The 22,626-nt window shown below is 33.7% G+C and overlaps 2 protein-coding genes across 3 annotated transcripts; both read right to left on the bottom strand.

Annotated features, from left to right (window-relative positions):
- Window positions 1-659: 659 nt before the first annotated feature.
- Window positions 660-12,066, bottom strand: LOC131943670 (uncharacterized). 2 transcript variants are annotated; one of them, XM_059303882.1, is made up of 13 exons: window positions 12,021-12,066; window positions 10,887-11,128; window positions 10,427-10,592; window positions 10,231-10,274; window positions 10,029-10,134; window positions 9,624-9,671; window positions 9,099-9,206; window positions 8,121-8,180; window positions 7,471-7,554; window positions 5,127-5,210; window positions 4,744-4,827; window positions 2,241-2,320; window positions 660-1,809 (listed from the first exon to the last, which is right to left on the bottom strand). In XM_059303882.1, exons 2-13 carry the CDS (start codon window positions 11,028-11,030, stop codon window positions 1,126-1,128), a joined length of 1,692 nt encoding a protein of 563 aa, XP_059159865.1. In that variant the 5' UTR covers window positions 11,031-11,128; window positions 12,021-12,066; the 3' UTR covers window positions 660-1,125. The 2 variants fall into 2 exon arrangements, with proteins under 2 accessions (XP_059159865.1, XP_059159863.1); XM_059303880.1 differs by lacking the exon at window positions 12,021-12,066 and adding an exon at window positions 11,325-11,391.
- Window positions 12,067-20,034: 7,968 nt separating this feature from the next.
- On the bottom strand, window positions 20,035-22,399 carry LOC131943666 (uncharacterized). Its single transcript, XM_059303874.1, has 4 exons — window positions 22,287-22,399; window positions 21,805-22,003; window positions 20,875-21,021; window positions 20,035-20,415 (listed from the first exon to the last, which is right to left on the bottom strand). Exons 2-4 carry the CDS (start codon window positions 21,998-22,000, stop codon window positions 20,222-20,224), a joined length of 537 nt encoding a protein of 178 aa, XP_059159857.1. The 5' UTR covers window positions 22,001-22,003; window positions 22,287-22,399; the 3' UTR covers window positions 20,035-20,221.
- Window positions 22,400-22,626: the final 227 nt, after the last annotated feature.

Here is a 22,626-nt window from a genome sequence, read left to right as displayed (position 1 = left end):
ACAATGTGGGAAGAGACGTTGTGACGGAGTGACATAATGTTGAGAGAGTTTAGAAATTTCATTTTGGTTGGTCTAGATTGTTGAGATATAAGTTAAGCCAAGTTCACTTTAAAAAATAGCGATCTATAGAGCAGGTGAAGTAGAGCGAATCTGTTTCTTGTCTGCCACATATGAAGGGATGATGTTGTCAGCACTATGCCCAGCCTCCTATACTTTTCCTAACGTGAGTTAGGTACCCATCAAAGCTTGAAGTAGTCAGGTACGTTGTACATAACAATTTTAATTCGCTCTTTGTGTGAGGGAGGGAGTAACTGAAGTGTTACGTCATTTCTAATTGGATGGGGGTGGGGGTTTGGAGTTTAGTGATGATGGGGAGGGGGTGAGGTATAAATTATTAAAATACGTGACATCGATAATGGATGACCCCATAGTCATAGGTCAAAAAGTCAGATCTGGGTTCATTATACTAAAGGCCTAATAAAATTTCATTGAAAGTGTAGCGATACCTAGTTGTTTCATGTGGCAACTCGATGTTATTGTGAGTTATGTCTTCAAATATAGACGATCAACTGTTGTTTTATATTCCAACTTTATTTACAGTAATAAGATCCATAAGGAATACACTTCATTCAGCAATCAAAACATTCCAAGTCCTAACCATCAACTCACAAAGCATCCACTAGCATTCATCTAAGTGGTCCCCCCGAACATCTCATTTACACCGATTATATGGCCCTACAGTCAGTGAGCGATCTCCAAAAAGCATGCAAAATACAGTGATTGATCGCTCACGCATTCTCTTCCGTTGGCCAGGTATTCAACTCACACACACGTTTTACTCCAAATACAATTCACCAAACACAGTCTGTTACGGAAAGTGTTGATGTCGATAAATTAATTAACATTTTTTTAGATCTCTTATGAATTTTTTATTCTTCAATTGGATTGTTATATTCTAATACATAGTAAATATCATTCCAGAATGGCATGATATAAATAAGCGGTTACTAACATTTTACTCTATGTTGACACGTTGTACATTTTTTTACACATGCCATAATTTGCAAAATACTTGACTGATGGAGATGAAATTTTGTACAATGTCAGTACAGCTACTACATCATTTCAATAATCTGGACCATGTATGGGACAAATGCCTGAGGTAGGTGTTAAATCTTTTGCCGTGAACTTGCTACATTTGGCTTGTAAACAATCAACTAATGCAATCAGCTGGTCCAGCTGTCTTTCCTTTTTTGTTTCACTACGTGTCCTGTTGTCAAATAAAACGACGCGTTGTTCGAATTCCTTAATTAGATATTTTAAAAGACCTTTTTGTTTACGACACCATTTATCAAACGTAATGTTGGTTTCATCAGAATCGAGTTCAAAACAATCTCCACATGTTATTGCTAGAATACCAAACTGTTTTATACAGTTATCTCCTAAAATAGTTTTTAACGCTTTAAAAAAATCTTCATCTTCCATTGTGAATCTACCTCCATATCTTATAACATAAATGAGTGCACTGTAGCCTTGAAATTGTATAGTCAAAGCTTGTCTTATTTGATCAGTCAACTTCTTTAAATCTCTAAAGGGTTCATCAAACTTCGTGTATGGACCAAGTTTGTCTACGACCATTAATTTTCTGTTCTTGTATTCACCATATTCTATTTGATAATCATTGGTTACGCGTGTTCTATAATTGTGGTATAATTCAAAAGCTTGACGTCCAAGGATCGAATTTCCTAAAGCACTCTTGCCAGCTCCGTCTTTACCAACAATTAATAGATTCAAATCTTTAGCAAATACCTGAAATGATTTTATAAAGATATAATGGGAATTACATTTACGTTTAAAAACAATATTTTAAAATATTTGATTAGATAAATATCAATTAGTCTGCTGCTGTAGTCAATATGTGGCTGTTTGTTTCATTCACATCAGTCCACTGTACATGACTTCATGCCACTTAGACATAATTTTTAGTAATTCATCTATTAAGAAAAGGATATATACAAGTTAAAAGAAAATACTTGCATCCTCCTTTAACAAGCTGATTGTGATCCATTCACTGTATATGCATACTTATATATATATATATATATATATATATATATATATATATATATATATATATATATATATATATATATATATATATATATATTAGTACAATATTGACTATAACGATTCATTTTAATTTTTACAACCAAAAGAATAGAGACAATCTAAAATCATACCTTTCTCATGAGTTCTTCATTCGCCTTTTTTGCTAAGTTGAGTTGCTCCTTTATATCAGCAGTTTCCTTTTGAATTGTTTCTATTAAAATAAAATTTGAAAATGTACTTAGAAACAACAAATCGCAAGCGGATGAAGTGCGACTAAACATTGAGAGAGCCTGTGTAAATTATAAGGAAGGAAAGGGCGTAGCGACCCATTGCGACTCCAGGGGGGGGGGTGGGAACTATCAATTTTGCTTCTCCTACATAATAATATGTAGGGCCTATATATATAGTTATTATATTGGCAAAATGCGCCATCATTCCAAACTCCTCCATTATATTGAAAATGTTTAAAGCTGGATATTTTTTTCGCCTTTTTCTATAATATCAATACGCTATAATAATATAATATAGCCTTTCATCTGGACTTTGATAAAAAAATCATAAAAAACGTTTTAATAACAAGCTTTTATGTAATGATGCACTAAAAAGTAGAAAATAAATTATAGACTACTATTTAAATAACTATAAAGAAAAGCGTGGGTCACTTTTGTATCTATTGGATACCTTTACTAATGTTAAGGAAGACACCCACGCTTTTCTTTATAGTTATTTAAATAGTAGTCTATAATTTATTTTCTACTTTTTAGTGCATCATTACATAAAAGCTTGTTATTAAAACGTTTTTTATGATTTTTTTTTCAGTACTTTACATGTTTTATTTACAATAGAGTTACATGACTAAAAACCATTGCGCGCCTACTGAACATCACGTTCAGTAGGCGCGCAATGGTTTTTGAACGCAGCCATTACGTGATGGCGCAGCTATTGAAGGTGATGACGCGTGTGGTGTGGTTGGCTAGACATGCCTACTAATTCGGTCCAAATTTTTATTAATTCATAAAAAATTAATTAGGCATCCAATTAAGTCAAATTTAGTTTCAGATTGCATTGTCTTCATGTCTTGACCCACGTGCCAACTGTGAATCGTATCGGTCAAGTAGAACTGTCCGAATTTTCACTCCTGCGTTTCCGTCAAGACAGACAGAGGAAGTGAGTTAATTAAAAGCTTGTAAAAACATTGCACACTTAAGAGTTGTCTTTAGAGAATGTCAACAGTAGAATGGCTGATGAAATGATGATTGAATTTCCCTATAAATTAGAATAATCCAAGAAATTATCATTATGCGTACATCCACAAGCTTAATTATATTATCTGATAGGAAAACCACGTTCTTCTACAATAGCTATGACTGCCCACAGCTCCTACAACTTCATGAATATTTTCCCAGTACTGCTGTCAAATATATATCTGTTCTGTTAGTTGGCATGGGACGTCGTGGTCTAGCGGTAGAGAGCTGAACTGCTAACCCGTAAGTATCGAGTTCGAATCCGGGTTCAAGTCAGTAGACCGTCCCTGAGTCTACCCAACTCTGATGGGTATCTAACGTTAGAGAAAGTAAAGGCGGCTGGGCATAGTGCTGATCGCAAGTGCATAAACAAGTGAACTCTACTTCACTTGCCCCATAAACCGTCAGGTTTGGAAAGGGAACTCTACTTTTTACTGTTAGTTGGCAGTTAATTATTGAGCCACAGTATCTAATCACATAATATGTTACTGAAGCTGTTCTGTGGTCATCATAGTTAACCTTTATGAAAAATATGCTGCAACTTATCTGACAATTGCTCACTCAGACAATGGTCTTTGATAGGACGTGTCGTGAAAGTGGGAGACTTACACTATGGCTTGTTTGGCTTATGTGTCAATCCTGCACTGAAGGTGGGTCATTTTCGCATTATATTGCGTTAGACGGATAGATATGAATACAGATGACTATTATTTAATAGTGCAGTTCATAATTTAGCGAATCTGGCTCTTCATTTTTACTGATTTACTGCTATTATCATAAATAAGAGGTGCATTAAGATATTACTTTTTGTCAGTTATGGAGGAATGGGTGAGAAGGGTCTAGGACAATACCTATCCGTCAATTACCCCCCCGCCCCTCACAATTTCATCCATTATTACTCTCTCTCTCTCTATTGAGAAATTACGCCCTTAGTAAAAAAGCCCCACTTCAAATGAAAAGGTTCGTGGCGATTTTTACCAGTCACTAGTTTTTGCTTTGATGCCACACATTGAGTATAATTCAATACCTCAGCTTACAAAATTAGCTTTATTTTTTAACAGCTTTTGGCGCCCCTTAAGGGTCGGCGCCCGAGGCAGCTAGTCCACCTGCCCTCACCTAGCTATGCATTTGCCCCCCCCCCATTTCCCACCTAGTACATTTTATAACACTAACCTAACCCTCACATTATCTAGTGATTCTTAGGGTTATGTTTAGGGTCAGGGGTTAAAATATTCAAAGGTACATTCTATTCTCTGCCCATGTAATGTAAGAAGGGAAGTAGACAACCAGAGGTTTAAAATGTACATTTTTGGCTTAACTTAAGTCTGTGGCCTATATTAGATAAATATATTTTACTAATAAACTTTAAGTTTAAAGTAAAAAACCCAACCTTTCACATGTAGTAACTCTTGGTGTGACACTTTTAGTTCATTATACATTTCTGTAACCTTTTCTAATTCAGTCTTTTGTTTCTCTGTTAAGATTGCACAAAAGAAACATCAGGGATGTAAGTTTTAATATATCATGAGCAAATGTTATGCTACTTGTGTATGGTTTGTAATACACAATAAATAAATATCACATCTTAACTATGGGCAACATTTTTGAAAATATGTTATACAAGTACTGATGATATCAAGTGAGAAAAATAAATAGATAAAAAACAAAGATATTCATATAGTACTCTAACACTAGCTATAGACTGTGTAAAGCACAAAATAGTTTGATTCCATAATGCGCAAATATGAGTAACATGATTTTTAAAAATCCAACCTTTTATTTGTTTCAGCTCTTCATGGGACACCTTAAGTTCATTATACATTTTCATGAGTTTGTCTAATTCAGTCTTCTGTTTCTCTGTTAGAATTACAAAAATAAATCAATAGGGGTAAAGGTTTTAATATAGGATTAATATTCTATTACATTTGTGTTTGGTTTAAATGTGTTATAATATATTGGCAAATTTAAATTGCTGGCAATTAATTTAATTGTAATAGAAAAATTATTGTATTGAAGTAGTAATGATATTAATTCAGAAAAAGAATTTAAAAAAATAACAAAATTTTACAAATAATACCCAAACATAGGCTAGGAACTTCTTCTTCGTTCTTAATTTTTAGTGTTGGAAGGGATCGAGCCTTATCTGCCAGAGGGTTGAACTCGAGACTTTTTCGAATTTATCAACTATGAGCTTTTGCCGACTCGGCCATCACAATTAAGGAATACGTGTCAACTGGTTATGTGCCATTGAGGCCATTGACTCAGATTTCAGCCTTCTTTTCTTTTTGGATTGCTTCAGTTGTTTAATTTTGCTGTCCCCCAGTTAACGAGCCTCATCTGCCCGAGGGTTCGAACTCGAGACTTTTTGGTTTAGCAACCATGAGCTTTACCGACTCGACCACGCCGACCCCCTGGCTGAAGAATGCAACCACTAGGTTTCATAACATAACACAAATAACAATCACAATTGAAAATAATTAGTTTATTATTAAAACAGGTTGTTTTTAATATGGAGATCCTCTGTATTAGTCAAGTAATAAAAATAAATATATTAATTTTAATCTTTAGACAATTAGTTAATCTAAAGAAAAAAACAAAACAAAAAGATAGATTATATGAGGTATCATATACCTGTCGACTTCTGCGAATTGAGATACATATATAAGACTGAATCAAAGATAACGAGATGTAGAAGGTACTTAATGTAAACATTAACTTTTATCTGAGAATAATAAAAAAATTGACATAATGGTAGAAAATAAGCCTAGATATATAAAACGACAAGAACAATTTGATACAGACAACTGATGTAAATTTTATACTTGTGATAATCTGGACTAATCCAACATGATTAAATACGGAATTAATTTAAATTGACAGAGTGACTATCCAACACGCTGTAACCAGATGTAATAATTGTCTTGTTCACATGCTTTGTCAGATTCCCCCCCCCCCCCTTCCCCACACACTCACACATACTCATCAAACTAGGTAATGAGTGAGAGATTAGACAAAGTATGTAAAGTTATTGTGTTAGACTGAAAAGGTAAAAAAATTATAGTTTAGATAGCTACTGACTTTAGAAATAAAGTTGTTGAAGTCAGTAGCGTAGCGAGGGGTGGGGGGAACGGGGGGGGGGAACATATGTCCCCGGGTGACGACCTTAGGGGGCGCCAAAATGGGTTGGAAAATATAAATGAAAGCTTGAGGGGGGGGGTGCAAATCAAAGTTTTGAGGGGTGGGGTGAAAATCGAAATCTTGTGGGGGGGGGGTGCAAATCGAAAGTTTGAGGGGGAGGGGTGGTGCAAATCAAAATCTTGAAGGAGGGGGAGGTTGCAAATCGAAAGGTTGTCCCCGGGCGCCGGGAAGGGTCGCTACGCCTCTGGTTGAAGTGAAATTTAGTATTTTATTATAATTTATTATACAATTTTCTTAATAATGATCTTTAAATGATGGGGTCTTTAGTAGCTTTGATGTAGCATTTTCGTTCAAGAAATAGAAAATTTTCATTATTAATTTTTATTCAACAATAAATCTATACAAGCATTTATCAGCAAGGCTTTGCTTCAGCTATATATAGCCATGTCTAAATTCAAATGATAACTGAAACATATGTGTTTAAAATGTAAAAATAAACAGCAATACTTTAATATTAAGCTTAGTTTAAAGCAGCAACTTATACTTTATAATTTGATTCTAAAATTTAACTTATGCATTACCTGTCGTTCCTCGACAGCATGCTTTCTTATACAAATATAATAAGTATCACAGTCAAATCATTAAACAGAAAACTACTTGTTACTTACTGTCCTCTCCTAATGAACAACAATACCATGTGATACAATAAAAATATTGGAATAATATCAAGTATTTCACTTTTTACACTGTGTTAGTAAATGATTGCAAAGCTTATTATAGACATATATAAACAGAAAGCACTTATATAAAACAAAGTGGGATTGCAGCTCGGGATATAGGCATGTTTTTTAATCCATTTTTAATAACTTAATTTTTAATATATATATATATATATATATATATATATATATATATATATATATATATATATATATATATATATATATATATATATATTATAAATCATCAATATTCTCACCTTTCTCTAATAACAGCTCTTCATTAGATGATTTCAAGTCAACCTGCACTACTTTGGCTTGTTTTAGTTCATTTTTTAGTTTCTCTGTTCAGTTAAACAATGACAATATACTCATTAGCTAGTGTTCTCCACTTTAAATTGCTAATAATTTATAAAATTACAACTGTTAATGTGGCAGTTTCAAACCAAGATATAACAAAAGAAAATTAATTTATGTAAATTATATATTATAAGTGTGAGGGTGTCAGAACCTCAACGAATACACAACCAACACGATTGAGGCTAGGTATCACAGTATCCTTAATTTCTCTTTAAAAACGCCACATCAACCTGTTTGCTTTTACTCCAACTTTCAACTGTCCTCCGCATTCATTCCTACACACCACCTTTCTCTCGCTCACAACACAGCCACTGTCATCCGACCAGTCGCTTCCCTTGTACCCTCGTTCACTCCGTACAACAACATACACATCAACACACCCGGCCTCTTGTCTCACTACATGATAGATACACACACGCAGTGATCCGTTCCACGTATTCATCTTTCATACACATTACATCACCACAATAAGCACATTCATTATATCATTTCATCAAAAGAACCTTACATCTTACAAATAGCCTATAAAAATATTTGTTAGTTTCCTTACCATTTTGTTTGAGCTTTTCCTTACAATCTTTGCATTGTTCTTGCTGCTTTTCTGCGATATCTATTGAGAATTTTTTCAAAAACTAAAAATAATTTTATATTATTATTTTATTTGCTAATAAAGTATTCTATTTTTAATAAGCAAATTATATTAGAATAAAATTTACTAGATTTTTAACAATTTCTATGCTATTAACATATCAGATGGATAACACACTTTTTATATATCATAAAAAATGTTTTAATTTTAATCAGCGAGATATACATAATTTTTATCATACATTAATCAATAGTGTCTTGCTCAAATATAGGCCTACAGAACCATTTCTTGTCAGGTTTTTTTATTATTATTCTAATAAACATACAAGAATACATAAAATTTTATTATGGCATCAATGTTTCCAGGATTAAAGCTTAGGAAAGTCTTTAGGCCATTTCTAGCCAGAAGAGGATGCACATGTGCTACAATTGCCTGGTTTTTCTTGTCATCTAAATGTTTATTGGTTTAGGCCTATGTGTTGTCTTAAATTAAGATGATTTAAATAGGCTATTAAAATAAGTTTTAAAAAAAAGAATTCTAAACTCAGCTTACAGACTAAATCTCTTTACTAGATATTCTATAACTATACTATGAACCCTCAACCCCCACCCTGTCCAAAGCGGTACCTATAGTTTTGTCAGAAGAATAGGTTTAAAAAGGCTACTATTAATAGTATTTTATTTCAGCCCATTGCATAGTTAATAAGGTCATTGTGATTTGAAGTGTAGAAGCTTCTTCCGAGAAGTCTTTACAGTGAATACATTTTTTATGATCTGATGGCTGTATGTATTAGTTAGCGCTATTTAGTGAAAAAAAATAGAATTAGTCTTTATGTTTTTTTAAGTTGTAGCTATAAAATAGTATGAAATGAGTCTAGATTAATCATCATATATTTTTAGAGAATCAATATTTATTTTAACAGTGTTTTATTTTAATTACCCACATCACTTGACAGAACTGAGTTTGTCTGTTGTTGTAACTCTTCATAAGATTGGTTAAGTTCCCTTAGACTTTGTTTTACCTCATCTAATTCTTTTTGGAGTCTTTCTGTTTGGAAATCAATTAGTATGTGAATCATTCGCTATATAGGCCTACATAAATTTAATGCATTTGGAGTTTATTTTATTAAAAAAAACACCCTTAATAAACTTATGCAATTCAAAATAAAATTCATTTTATAACATTATTGTGTAGTACCAACTTGCATCAATTCAGGGCCTATAATAATTGTATTGATGACTGTTTGAAATATATATGTGTATTGTGTACTACAACATTATGTGCTTAAAAACATTTTATTTATAAAAACAAGCTAAACATAACTGAATTTTTTCTATATTACAGCATATACAACCAATGTGTGAATCCATATCGTATGACTAATGTTAACATTTATCCACTTTACTTTTTAAAACATTATGCTAATGAGATTAATAAAAGCAAACAACATGTAATTTTACCTACCATTTTCAACCTTCTTTTTTAGTAATCTTTTCTCTAGAACTGGGTCCACTGTTGGAAGAAAATATGTTTAAAAAATTTATAGAGCAGAGCTTCACACAAAGAACATAATCTTTGTACATACAAACACAATTAAAATCCTAATTTTTTCCTATTCACATAATTGCAACCCTAAAATAAGTTTACTATATTTAAGTTAATGCGTTGTAGTCAGCAATAGACAATAATTAATTTTTTTTTTACTTTTTAGGTAATTACAATTATAAATAGGTAACATGAAATGTGTTATTCTGGTGACATAATGGATAAGTTAAAAGTGATCAGATTATAATTGAAAAGAATGGGGATTGTTACCCCACTGCTCATTTTTGTCTCTATCTCTTCATTATGTTAAAAATAAAATGTTACCTTTTAACTTGTTTAAATTTGTTGTGTTTGGAGGAACATGCAGGACTCTGGTCAATCCACTGGTGTACAAAGACAGACCAGCCAACCATTTATCTTTGTTTGCACTCTAATTTAAAGCAACATTAACAAGCGTAAAACTAGGAATTTTTATATTGTTAATAAAAAGAAAGATTTTTTTGTATCTTAGCCAAAATCTTTTTACCTGGTCATCAGATTCCTCTTGTAAAATCTCATCATCTAGTAAACCTATAATATAATATGTTTAACACCATGAGTCTCAGTTCAGTTTTTCTATATGTATTATCAATGTTAATTTCTAATTGCATTGGTTTTATAAATTGGCAACACACAAAAAAAAACAATTTAAAAATAATGCTAAATTTGCCATGTTCTTATACCTTTGATCTTTTCCATTCCTTGCGCTACATGAGACAAACACACTCCTCTATCATAAAGAACTTTTAACAAACATGGGTACCAGCCCTTGTATAACACAAGTCTTTCAAATAGTAAAATACTGCCTGCTATTGGACCATGGTTTGTTGTTTCAGCAGCAATGTTTTGCTATGATTTTTAGAAATAGATTTTAAAAAAATAATTACATGTATTAATTGGCATATCTGTTTCTGTATCAATATCAATAACTCTATGCATTTAAAATGTAGTATTATCAAAGATAGATTTACAACAGACTGATATATTAAAGGTCAGATTTATTTTTTAGTAGAGCCTATATTTTATTGACAAATAGCAACTGTGTATACTGTATAAGGGTCGTTATTAATATTAATAATGCAATTTTTTTTACTACTATTCATTAACACTATTATTCTATTTGTAGCTTAAGCAAATACTTACAAGATCAATGTCTGTCAAAATGTCTTTGTTGTATTTATGAAACACATGAAGAACATTGTCTGGTATGATAAACTGTATAAAAAGCTCTTTAAATCTAGGCTTCAATTTTTTCAAGTACACGTGATCCAACGTTGTTTCATCCATTTTTTAAATGTTTTACAAGTTTTATTAAAAGTATGCAACAAGCAAATCTCAATTTTTACAACATTCTTCACTTCACATGTCTTAGCATGAGTTCATAGCTAAGGGAAAAAAAGTTATATTATAACCTCAATCAACTCAATGTAATAAATAGATGTCTCATCTTAAGTAAAAAAAAGAATAAAAACAATCAATTAATAATAATTAATAATATTTTTCAAAATCAGTATTATACATGATGGGATATAATTGAAAAATAGACAAATTTTAAATACAAACAATACATTATTATATTACTTTTGACTAGATCTAATCTAGATTCTTTTTATTATTGTAGTTCTGTTGGAACTTGTCAATCAAATGTTTTAATGTAGACCTAGTAAATGATGTAGGCTAAGCCAAAATTCCTAGAAATTCATATTATTTGTAATTTTAAAAAAAGTTTAATAAAAGTCAAGCAATTCTATGAATGATTAATTATTTAATTATGCATCCATTTGTTTGTTTTTTTAAATTAGGCCTAGATCTAACATTATTTATTGATTAACCATGCTGACAAAAAACAAACAAATTAATTTAATTATTAAAAGGATAGACATAGCCAGCCTATTATAGCCTCAGGATAGGCCTAACTTCTAAGTAGTAAGTAACTAAGCATTATAATAAAATATTACTAATAAATTGGTTAGTGCCTAAAATTATTTTTAATTATAATAATAATACAAAAAAAACAACATATTTTTGGGGCTAATCTAATCATTAGACTACTAGTACTACTAGATTCTACTAGATCTAGATCTAGAATCTAGATTCTAATTATTAAATAATAATCATTAGTCTAATAATAGTATTAATTTAGGCCTATATTAATAAGTTCTCAAATTAAATAGTGATTCGCACTATAAATAAATATATTCGCCATTTTGTTTAAGTTTGTCGAATAATATATTGCAATTAGTTTTGCCTAAGCCTAATTCACTAATTAGTAATTACCTGTTTTGTTCTTACTTGTGTTCGCACTGCCTTGAACTTTAAAAAGGCTTTCCCCGATTACTTCTGTTTGGAAAACCCCCAGCTATTAATAGCCAAAAAATTTCCCCGTTATGAAAAAAAGTGATGGTGGGGGGGGGGGGGGGAGTATGGCTATCAAACTAAATCTAAATATATCAACATAATTAAATATTTGGACGGCGGCTCTGATTGCTGTTTAGTTATTTCATTTTTCCACACTAGATCTAGATCTAGTCAAGATTCTAGATCTAGAAATCTAGGTCCACATTTGAAATTGGTTTGAATGCATGTGATTTTAACATATAAAATATTATTGTGTGATGTTACAGTAACATAAAAATGGCCGTCACCCTGAAAATTATAATGCCCCCCCCCCGCCCCTCCAACCATAATCTCGACCTCCCTGAATAAAATGTCCGAAAGAAACACTTCTAAGGGTATATGTGGACTTTAGTGTTAAATAAAATAGTATTGTTTACATCTTTTATTTTCCATTCCCTATTTTTCAAAACAATATAGATCTATTTTAATTAACGTAATAATTTGAAACCTATACGGTTTGTTGACGAAAAAAGCTATACAAAATAAAACAACCGTATGTGCTATTTATTTTGTTTAATTTTGCTTTCATAATGACACACTTTATAATTTTTTTGCCAGTAAACCTATTTTAGAAGGAGAACAAGTGGAGGCCAAGAGGGACTTTTTTATTTTGGTGGTGGTGGGTGGGTGGGGGGGGGCACTTAATTTTTTTGGGGGGTTGGGGGTTCTATATGAACTCCATTTCGTTTGGGGGGGGGGGGGGCGGCAGACTTTCTTCCGGGGTCGCCCCCCCCCCCCCCCTCCCCGAAGAGATGTCTGGAAGAAACTATGCTAACCATATATGGGTAAAGTAAAAAATGATCATACAAAGTCGATTTATAAAAAGCTACATGAACAAACAAAAGTTCATTGTAAATAGCCTCTTTATTTCAAATAATATAGCAGTGAGTTATCAGAAGTTGAATAAAGTCAAGCTTATAACGTGTGAACTGAGAGTTTCTGACAGCCGTGATACAAAAGCTTATCCCGACAGCAGTGATACAAGAACGTATCATGCCCTTACCTTCGGGAGTCACCAACTCTTGTACATTGCAGTACATTCACTTGCTGTAAAGTCTGGTGGTGCTTGCTGGTTGGGACGTGTTGAGAGCAGCCATTATACAATGGCTAGAATGTTGGTTTATACAACGGCATGACGTGTTGTAGGTAAGACGGTCAATTGAGCTCTGCTGGTGAGAATGGTGGTATGTGCTAGTATGTAGTAATAGATGAAATGGCTTATGCGGTGTTGGCGATCGAGCCTGGCAAAGAGTCTGAATTAGTATTTTATCTATAGTGACATGTTGCAGCTGTCGTAGCAACGTATCCACTTTATTACCAAGCATTTTATCGATGTCTAAATGAAGGTAGCGGTTGGTATACGAATCTAACCTCCAGAAAAATTAAATCCATTTGAAAAAAAGAAAAAAATGCGATGTATTTTTTATTCTCAGACAATTTAAACAAAAAAAATGAATGAAATATATTGATTTCATTAATATAATATTATTTTTTCATAGCTTAAAACCATATTAGTCAAGCAAATTACAAAAAGAATCATTAATTCAATGATGCAACAATCAATGAAACAAAAATATTTCTTAAGTAGTCAAAACACTGTTCTCACATTTCTGAGTATTCCGAAATTGAACCACACTTAATGTGGATACCGATAATACAACAAAATAATATGACAAATAGCTCTTTTCACGTTATGCTCTTTACTATTTCTATGGAACATTAACGATGTGACAGGTTAAGACTCCTTACATACCACACCAATAGCCTCGACTCACAAGCCATGATTCCGTTCAAGATTTAACAATTTTTTGAATAAATAACAGAATCACATTATTTAGCGCAAGTCGTATTTCACGTCTTTAATCAAAACAAATTCCGTGTCTTTTTAAAATAAACATGTTTTAGTTTTTTTCTAGTGTGTCCATAATATTAACATTGAAGCAGATTTCCTCCAAAACAAGTATTTTGTGCTAACATGTTATGAATTATATGTCTCATTAAGTTCATTATGCTGCTGTTATTTCTGGGTTTGTTTCCATTGCATCAGTCTAATCGAGAACAGTGTAAGGCGGAAGCTGTTTAATTTTCCCCTCGCTTAGATAGGTAGTTGTTTCATACAGCCCTGGGGTCTGAACTAAGGACTTTTTGAGTCAGCAATCATAGGCTCGTCCGTTAGAAAAAGTTGTAACCCTAGTCATTGCCTCGGGGGTCTAAACTCAAAACTTTTGCAGTCAGCAATAATTATTATATGCTTATCCGCTAGACAAAGTTGTCACCTATTCGGAACTAAGTTTGTCATTGTGTTTACCTCTCAATCATTATAAATAATGTAACATCGTCCCGTATATTTAGAGCTTGTGTTTGTAGCTTAACGGTTTAATTTTGAAAGGAACGATCATCTGTCAAACTTTTCAGATTTATATAAGATCGTCTACTAACATGAGAAGTATGTAGAATTCATGTTATGAAAATGTGTAGAAGTAAATAAAATTTCCACCATTGTTCAGATCGTTTGGTCACTTTTTCCAGTTTATCAGCTGTGTACACTAATTTATCTATTTAGTCGTAATGACTAAGTTAATCCCGTGCATCCAAGTTTTTAATAAAATATCGCCGACTGAGCTCTAGTTCAACAACAGTCGAATAAATGAAAACATATAATAGAATAAACATTTAGCTCTTTAATAGACCCTATGTAAGTCCGACTCAGAAGCGGATTTTGCAAATAAAGGAGAATAACTACTTTGTTACTACTTACTGTCTAGTGTGTAAACGTACACTTCTATAAGATGTATTTCTAGGTTTTAGCTGCTTCACTTGTCAATCGTGTCTTCGATTTAAGAACTTTACAGTAGGTAGTCCAAACTGGCGAAAAAGTGCGTTTTAGGGTCAGTTTTTGCGGTTTTCAAAAATAAAATTTCACTACTTCTAGTTGTCCTATAAGAATAAAAATTATATGTCAATAAAGTTTAAGCCTTTATCTGTCGTAATCTGGTATTTTTATATCTGTAACACATGTTTGAATGTGTTTTATATTTGTTTGAAAAGTATCAGTTACGTCAACAAATTTCACCGTTTTGCGTGTACCGATCGACCCCACACTGTTTCATTTGGTTGCGGCTTCGCGACGAAGCATCGTAGAAGCATAATCTTAATGTCATTTTAAAGAGCGAATTCTAGTCTATCGTTTGATGTATAAATTGAAAAAATAACTTGCTTATTTCATTTTAAAAAATCAGTTTTTAAACTTTAAATGACGATATATACACGAAAACAAACTAATTCTGTTTCAATCTTTACACCGATGTAAAGTTCACTTTTATAACTACTTTGTGTTGTAAATTCAAGTCTTTCTGATTTACGGTCGCGAAGCCGTACCCTCAATAAGCATATAACCCTCGAGTCAACTTTCAGCCCCGAGTCAGTTGCTCGCCGAACGGTTTTAAAGGTTGACGACCGATGATGCTAAACGGATTTTACCCTTGCTAGAGCCTTCAAACAAGTTGTAAGTATCATTTTTAAAGTTTCATTTCCATTTTAATAAATGAATTTTAAGTTTGAATGTCAGTTTGGTTTAATTAGCACACGTTATTAATGTAAATTTGAACCCTACTAGTCCACGGTTTTAGCGCGTGAACTACGCTTGTACACATGGTGTGTTTAAACGTGAAGCTATTTAATTCAGGACATTCTAGGGACTTAAAATATGGATGCACTTAACTATTAGATGCTAGTGTTTACTAATTCTTTAAAATCTATCGAATGGGATTAATGATAGGGTCGTATTACTACAGTTTATCTGGACTATCGCGTCAAAATTATGAATCGACAAATTCAAAATGGCCACCAGACATTTTTGGTTACTATGTGGACGAACTCAATTATTTACAGGGAACGAAGGTAAAATACTTATAAAATATTATTGAAACACAAAAGAAACTTATAATTGTAATAACTATAAATTTTTATCAATTTATTTAAAACAAAAGACACTAAATTTTAAGGACTAATGTGATTAATTTTTAATTTTCTGTTGTGCACTTTGATTCTGATTTCCCTGCTGAATAATGTGAAATGGTCTGCGCCAGTCTCCTTGATAAAATGTACCAGATCAATTTTTAGATGGTGGTGCAATTTAACAAGATTGTACATGTTGTGACTTAGTTTTAAATGTTATATTAGTTGTAAGTGTAAGTAGTACTAGTAGTATTTCTCATTATTTATTTATTTTATATGTATATAGTAACACTGAAGGACAGTTAAGTTGTCCTATATGATGTTGAGAACCACAGTATGGCATCTTCATCATTGGATATCTCAACCATTGTGGCACAAACAACGAATATTTCATTCAATAGAATTAATGTTCAAAATATACTATCAAGTATAAATTTCTTTTAACAAAAAGGTGTTTTCAGGCTTTTTCATGTTTCCAGCTACAGTCACAGGATAAATAGTAGGCCTACACAATAGGCTAGTAGTAAATCTAATTATATTTTATTTAATCACTAAATCAATTATTTATTCCATAGCTGGAGACATTTATGGTGGCCTATCCAGAACTTTCCTTACAAGGGAAGGGAAGAAGGCCAAGCCCCCCCCCCCAACTACAGTTCCCAAAACATATCACTTACTCTTGATGCTCCACAAGATCAAGGTTGGGGGAAACAAGACATACAAAGATGTGGAGTTGTCGTTTTAAAAACTGTTCCCCCAAAGCAGTTATCAACCCAATAGGTTTGAATGTAGCAGCAACTGCTGCATTACTTGTAGGCATCACGTCTTTATTAGATTACATTACATTACTCCACTAAATTTTGATTCTGTTTCTCCTGCTATAGATAACTGTGGCATTTTTTTTTAATAATATTTTAACTCATGTGATTTTTGAAAATAATGAACACATTATTCCTGTTAATGTTACCTACAAAATAGTTTTAGAGTTATTCTATGTACAAAGCAAAAAAAAAAAAAAAAAAAAAAAAAAAAAAAAAAAAAAATTATAAAAATAAAAGAAAGACTCATTTTAGATAACTGAAAAAAATTGGGCATATATATTACAAACTTTGCAGTAACTTTACCAATTTCTACACTTCTATGTTATTTAGTTTAGAAAATATGGGTTCTCAAAAATGGCACTTTTTAAAAATCAGTTTTTTACCAAATTTTGCTTTTTTAAAAATCGCATAACTTTTTTATTTATTAAGATATTTTTATAAAATTTGTGGCATAGAGCTTACAATTAAAAGTTCTTTCATGACATACTCACTCCAGAAGTCTGCAATCAATAGTTAATTTCAGTTTTGACTACCTATTTACAGGCAGTCTTACCCACACAAACAAGGGGGAAGTAATACGCTCAGGATTGTGATTGTATGTAGCATACCTGCATCGAATTACAAAACAGGTTTAGCGGCTACACTTCAACTTGTGTGTTGTGTTACATGGCGATGCTACGTACCATTAGTTTTACGAAGATGAGTAATACTGTTTTTATATGACATACACACACGGTGTGAGACAGTGGTTACGATGTTTTGTTTACAGCAGGGACTAAACAAACGGAGGAAAACATTTACAATTAGTTTCATAACATGTAAATTTAAGAAATCTTGTACAATATAACAAAATTCCAATGAGATCACTTTACTAGTTCACATTTCTAACTTCATTAAATTATGTTATGGTGATCGTTTCACATTTAACCAGAACAAATAAATGACGCCTTCACTAAATCATGTGCTTTCTGTATACAATCAGACACCATGGTGTTTGCTGTCACTTAGAAGGCACCATTATTTTTAGTTATAACTAATAGGACACCATTATTTAATAATAAACACATTTTCTTTGTTGTTAATCCCATACCAATTGTGTTTATTTCCACTTACCAGACTAGCTGATTTTTGTTTTTCATAATATTCGACATGTTGTTTACAATTAATTATAACACTCCAGCTTGAGTAAGTTGTCAATGTCCATGTCATGAGCAACTCATCACGCCCTACATGTCCTCGCCTGTCTGTTACAGAATGTTGGCTGCCTGTCTGTCATCCAACGTTTTATCTGTCGACAACGTTACTCCAGGTAATTTAATTTAAAAATGCCTTTCAAAATAGGAGTCACCTGAGATACTTTATCATGTGTTTATTTACTTTTTGGGTTCAGCAAGGTTCACTTTTTTCTTGTTCAGTATCATGTGGATTGTGCTGACCAGACCATCATAGTTCTTCGTCTTCTTTGTTCTTAATTTTTAGTGTTGCCAGAGGGTTTGAACTCGAGACTTTTTTCGTATTTTGTCAACCATGCACTTTTTCCGACTCGACCACACCTCCATCACAATTAAGGATACGTGTGAGGGCGTCTGAATCTCAAAGAAAGCACAACACGATTGAGGCTATTACAGTGTTCTTTATTTCTCTATCCATCCGAGCCTCCAGTCCCAAAATCCACCTACCTGCTTTGACACTCAACCTTCAACTGTCCTCCGCATTCATCGCTACACACCACCTTTCTCTCGCTCACAACACAGCCACTGTCACCCGACCAGTCGCTTCCCTTGTACCCTCGTTCACTCCGTACAACAACATACACGTCAACACACCCGGCCTCGCGTCTCACTACATGATACATACACACACGCAGTGACCCGTTCCATGTATTCACCTTTCATACACATTACAATACCACAATACGTGTCAACTGGTTATGCGCCATTGAGGCTATTGACTCCGATTTCAGCCTGCTTTTCTTTTTGGATTTGCTTTCATAGCCTTTGTTCAACCAGCAGTTGTTTGATTTTGGAGTTGTCTCTCCTAGAAGAGTGGCTGTCCCCAGCTAACGAGCCTCATCTGCCCGAGGGTTCGAACTCGAGACTTTTCGGTTTAGCGACCATGAGCTTTACCGACTCGACCTCCCCTTGAGTATCATAGTTCTGACCACACCATCCCTTCATATGCTGAGGTCATAGTGCTGACGACACCATCATATGCTGAGGTCATAGTGCTGACCACACCATCCCTTCATATGCTGAGGTCATAGTGCTGACCACAGCATCCCTTTATATGCTGAGGTCATAGTGCTGACCAAACCATCATATGCTGAGGTCATATTGCTGACCACACCATCCCATCATATGCTAAGGTCATAGTGCTGACCACACCATCCCTTCATATGCTGAGGTCATAGTGCTGACCAAACCATCATATGCTGAGGTCATATTGCTGACCACACCATCCCATCATATGCTAAGGTCATAGTGCTGACCACACCATCCCTTCATATGCTGAGGTCATAGTGCTGACCACACCATCATATGCTGAGGTCATAGTGCTGACCACACCATCATATGCTGAGGTCATAGTGCTGACCAAACCATCATAGGCTGAGGTCATATTGCTGGCCACACCATTCCTTTATATGCTGAGGTCATAAAGATGACCACACCATCCCTTCATATGCTGAGGTCATAGTGCTGACCACACCATACCATCATATGCTGAGATCATAATGGCGACAACTATGCTTGTTAATATAACTTTGTAAAATAAAATATATCTTCAACTTCAAAATTGTTTCACTTTCCAAACTCCTTAACATCATCTATATTGTCGATTCCATAAAATATATGTCCACTGATTTATGTCCAGCGGGTTTATGTCCAGTTGTTTTTTTTTTACATATCATCCGCCCAACGTATTCACGTATTCAATAGTATTCACCACTATTTATTACATAATATGTGTATGACCCCACACAATAAATCACCATTAACACACGGTGTGGCTCATATTGATTATATTGAAAAAAATAACACTATTTTATTGCAAGTAGTATTTTTAACATCGTTATTTAAAACAATTATGCGTCTTTTATTATGCAATAAAACTAAATGTAACTATACATTTTTCATCATATCATTTATAAAAACAAAAATATAGCAGAAATATAAATACAAAAGATCGAAGACAGTATTATATGACGTAGCTCTATACCACACTACGATGTAAATAGAATTATAATCAATCAATTCATAGCCAAATGTACAGCTACGTCACCATAATATGCAATATCCCATGTGGCTAATATGATTCAATGGGCCGATATGCCCAACGGTAGTGTCCCAAAGAGAAAAGAAGTACCCACAGGCTACCTTTAAGCAACAGAACACCCCCAAACAAACTGAGGTAGAACGAGGCGCCATAGTATGAAAAGTCCCCGGATGTATCAAACACATGTGTCGCCCACACACTGACACACACAGCGATGAACACGCCTGAAAAAAACAACACATGTCTCTTTGATTGTATGTGTCCCCCACATAAAGTTGCACTATTTAGAAAAAACAAAATATCCTTTTTTAACGCGGAATTGTTTTTATTTAGCTTTTACGATAAAAACGGAATCACTAAGCGAACTTAAGAAAAATAAATCTATAAGTGTGTAATATAATGCTATTTTAAATGTTTAAGTCAGAAACAACCGGGTAAGGAAAATAGACTAACATAGTCTATAATAGTAATTATGCTTAAAATAGATCTTAGCTTTGATTTCTATTTTATAAATGAACTGGTAGATCTAAATGACTATGATATGAACATTATAAATGATGTGATTTTATCGTGAAATAGATGTTTCTAAGTTGAAAATAAAAACATTATCTAACACCAACAAGAAAGCCTGTGTCCATTTTATAGAATACTCTTTTCAAATTCAAATACCGACGGGTACTTACAAGACAAGACTCCAATAACTGACGATATCAAGGAGTAGATGGGCTGTTCCTTGAACGCATAGACAAACATCATGACCATTGCAGTGATGCCTAATATAATTCCTATCACAGCCGCAGCTCGACAGACATGGTAGCTGGATGTTAGGACTGTCATGTAATGTATGTGAGAACATTGTCACACAATATTTGTGAGAAAACATGTATGTAGGCCTACACATTTGGTAGGTAGGTTAACATTGTATTATGATTATGTTAAAAAGTTTTCAATGTGATTGCTTATGTTTCCAACACGAATGTCATTATTTATAACCCCACATACTCAGTGTTTCTTCCAGACTTTTTTCTCCGATGGGGTGGGGGGGTACACTTGAAATTTCCGGGTGGGGGGGGGGGGGAAGGGCGGTCAACATGTTCCAGGGTGGGGGTGGACACTGGTGAAAGTATATGTTCTCTATATACATTCCGTTTCGTTCGGGGTGGGGGTAGACTTTTTTCGGGGGTGGGGGGGGGGGGGGGTGGGAGAGATGCCTGGAAGAAACTCTGTGCACACTGAAAGAGTTGGCCCAGGTGAGTTTAGAGACAGGTAACATGAGTGATTGAAATGTTCCAGGGTTTAGTACAGATGGGTTGACAAAGCTCTCGTCAGACTTATTCTTCAAAAAAGTTTAGCAACAGGTAAACTCTACTTCATTCTTTAATGTATAGAGAGCTATGGAATTTAATTTACGATCTATTAGATTGCCGTATTGTTTCCCGCATCACATACATTATTTAACACGGCAGTATCGCAAGTGTGACGCCTACATTACCCTGTCTTCTATACAAGCCATTGCAACACAACGTTACATGTAGGACACTGTATTAAGGTGAATATTTAAATACTTTTACATAGCAGATAGCATAGCTTAAACTGTGAAAACATTTACCTACCCGCACTGTCCATTGCTATCCTAACGCAGCGAAAACTATCGCAGATTTGCCATAATCCAAAGTTTGTAGGGGATTCATCGAGATAGTTACTGAACCAGTAGGGCATGGCCTGACCGACTATGTGGAGGATTAATCCTACAAACATGACTATCCATCCAACCATTAACCTTCCGGTATTGTTAGAAACTTGTGGCATGGCCTGGAAACCAATGGAGTAGTAATGTTAAATACGTTAAATAACGACTGAATATCAGTTTAACCAATACAATCATTACGATTAAAATAGAGTTATCAGCGTTTATGATCAAAGAGTCCCTTTCCTAAAATTCCCCCCCCCCCTTCCTACCGCAACCTCTAAAAGTGTGGCAATATCTATTGACTGACCACTTAAAGACAGCAAGAACACAACAAATAATCTGAATTAATAGACACATAACTCACAAACACGTTGTAAACAATACATTGAAATTGTGAAAACTTACTGTCTGGCTTCTTGAAATGGGCTGAGACTTGAAAGAGATAAGTTTAATGCATACGGCTTGCTAAACTGCCAGTTATGTCGTCCACACGGGCGGTAAAACTAGTGTTATCAAACTGGTAGGAGGAAGTTATATTCTTAGGCTTGCGGGAACACATCCGTCGTTGAATGTAAATAGGTGTACCGACTGAATAACTTTAATGTGAGAACGTGTGTTAGGGCTGTCATATAATGTGGATAAAAGTTATCTTTTTTTGGCACTAATGAAAAAAAAATGTAATTATAATTGTTACATCACCTAACCTAAACAAACACAGTTGTATGAGTCAACCGTGTTACATTAT

The sequence above is a fragment of the Physella acuta genome, unplaced genomic scaffold (genome assembly GCF_028476545.2).
Source record: "Physella acuta isolate Inbredline_101_S28 unplaced genomic scaffold, ASM2847654v3 ptg000464l, whole genome shotgun sequence".
In the NCBI taxonomy this organism is placed as follows: domain Eukaryota; kingdom Metazoa; phylum Mollusca; class Gastropoda; family Physidae; genus Physella; species Physella acuta.
Note: the sequence above shows the minus strand (reverse complement) of the source record. Positions and strands in the feature narration are given on the sequence as shown.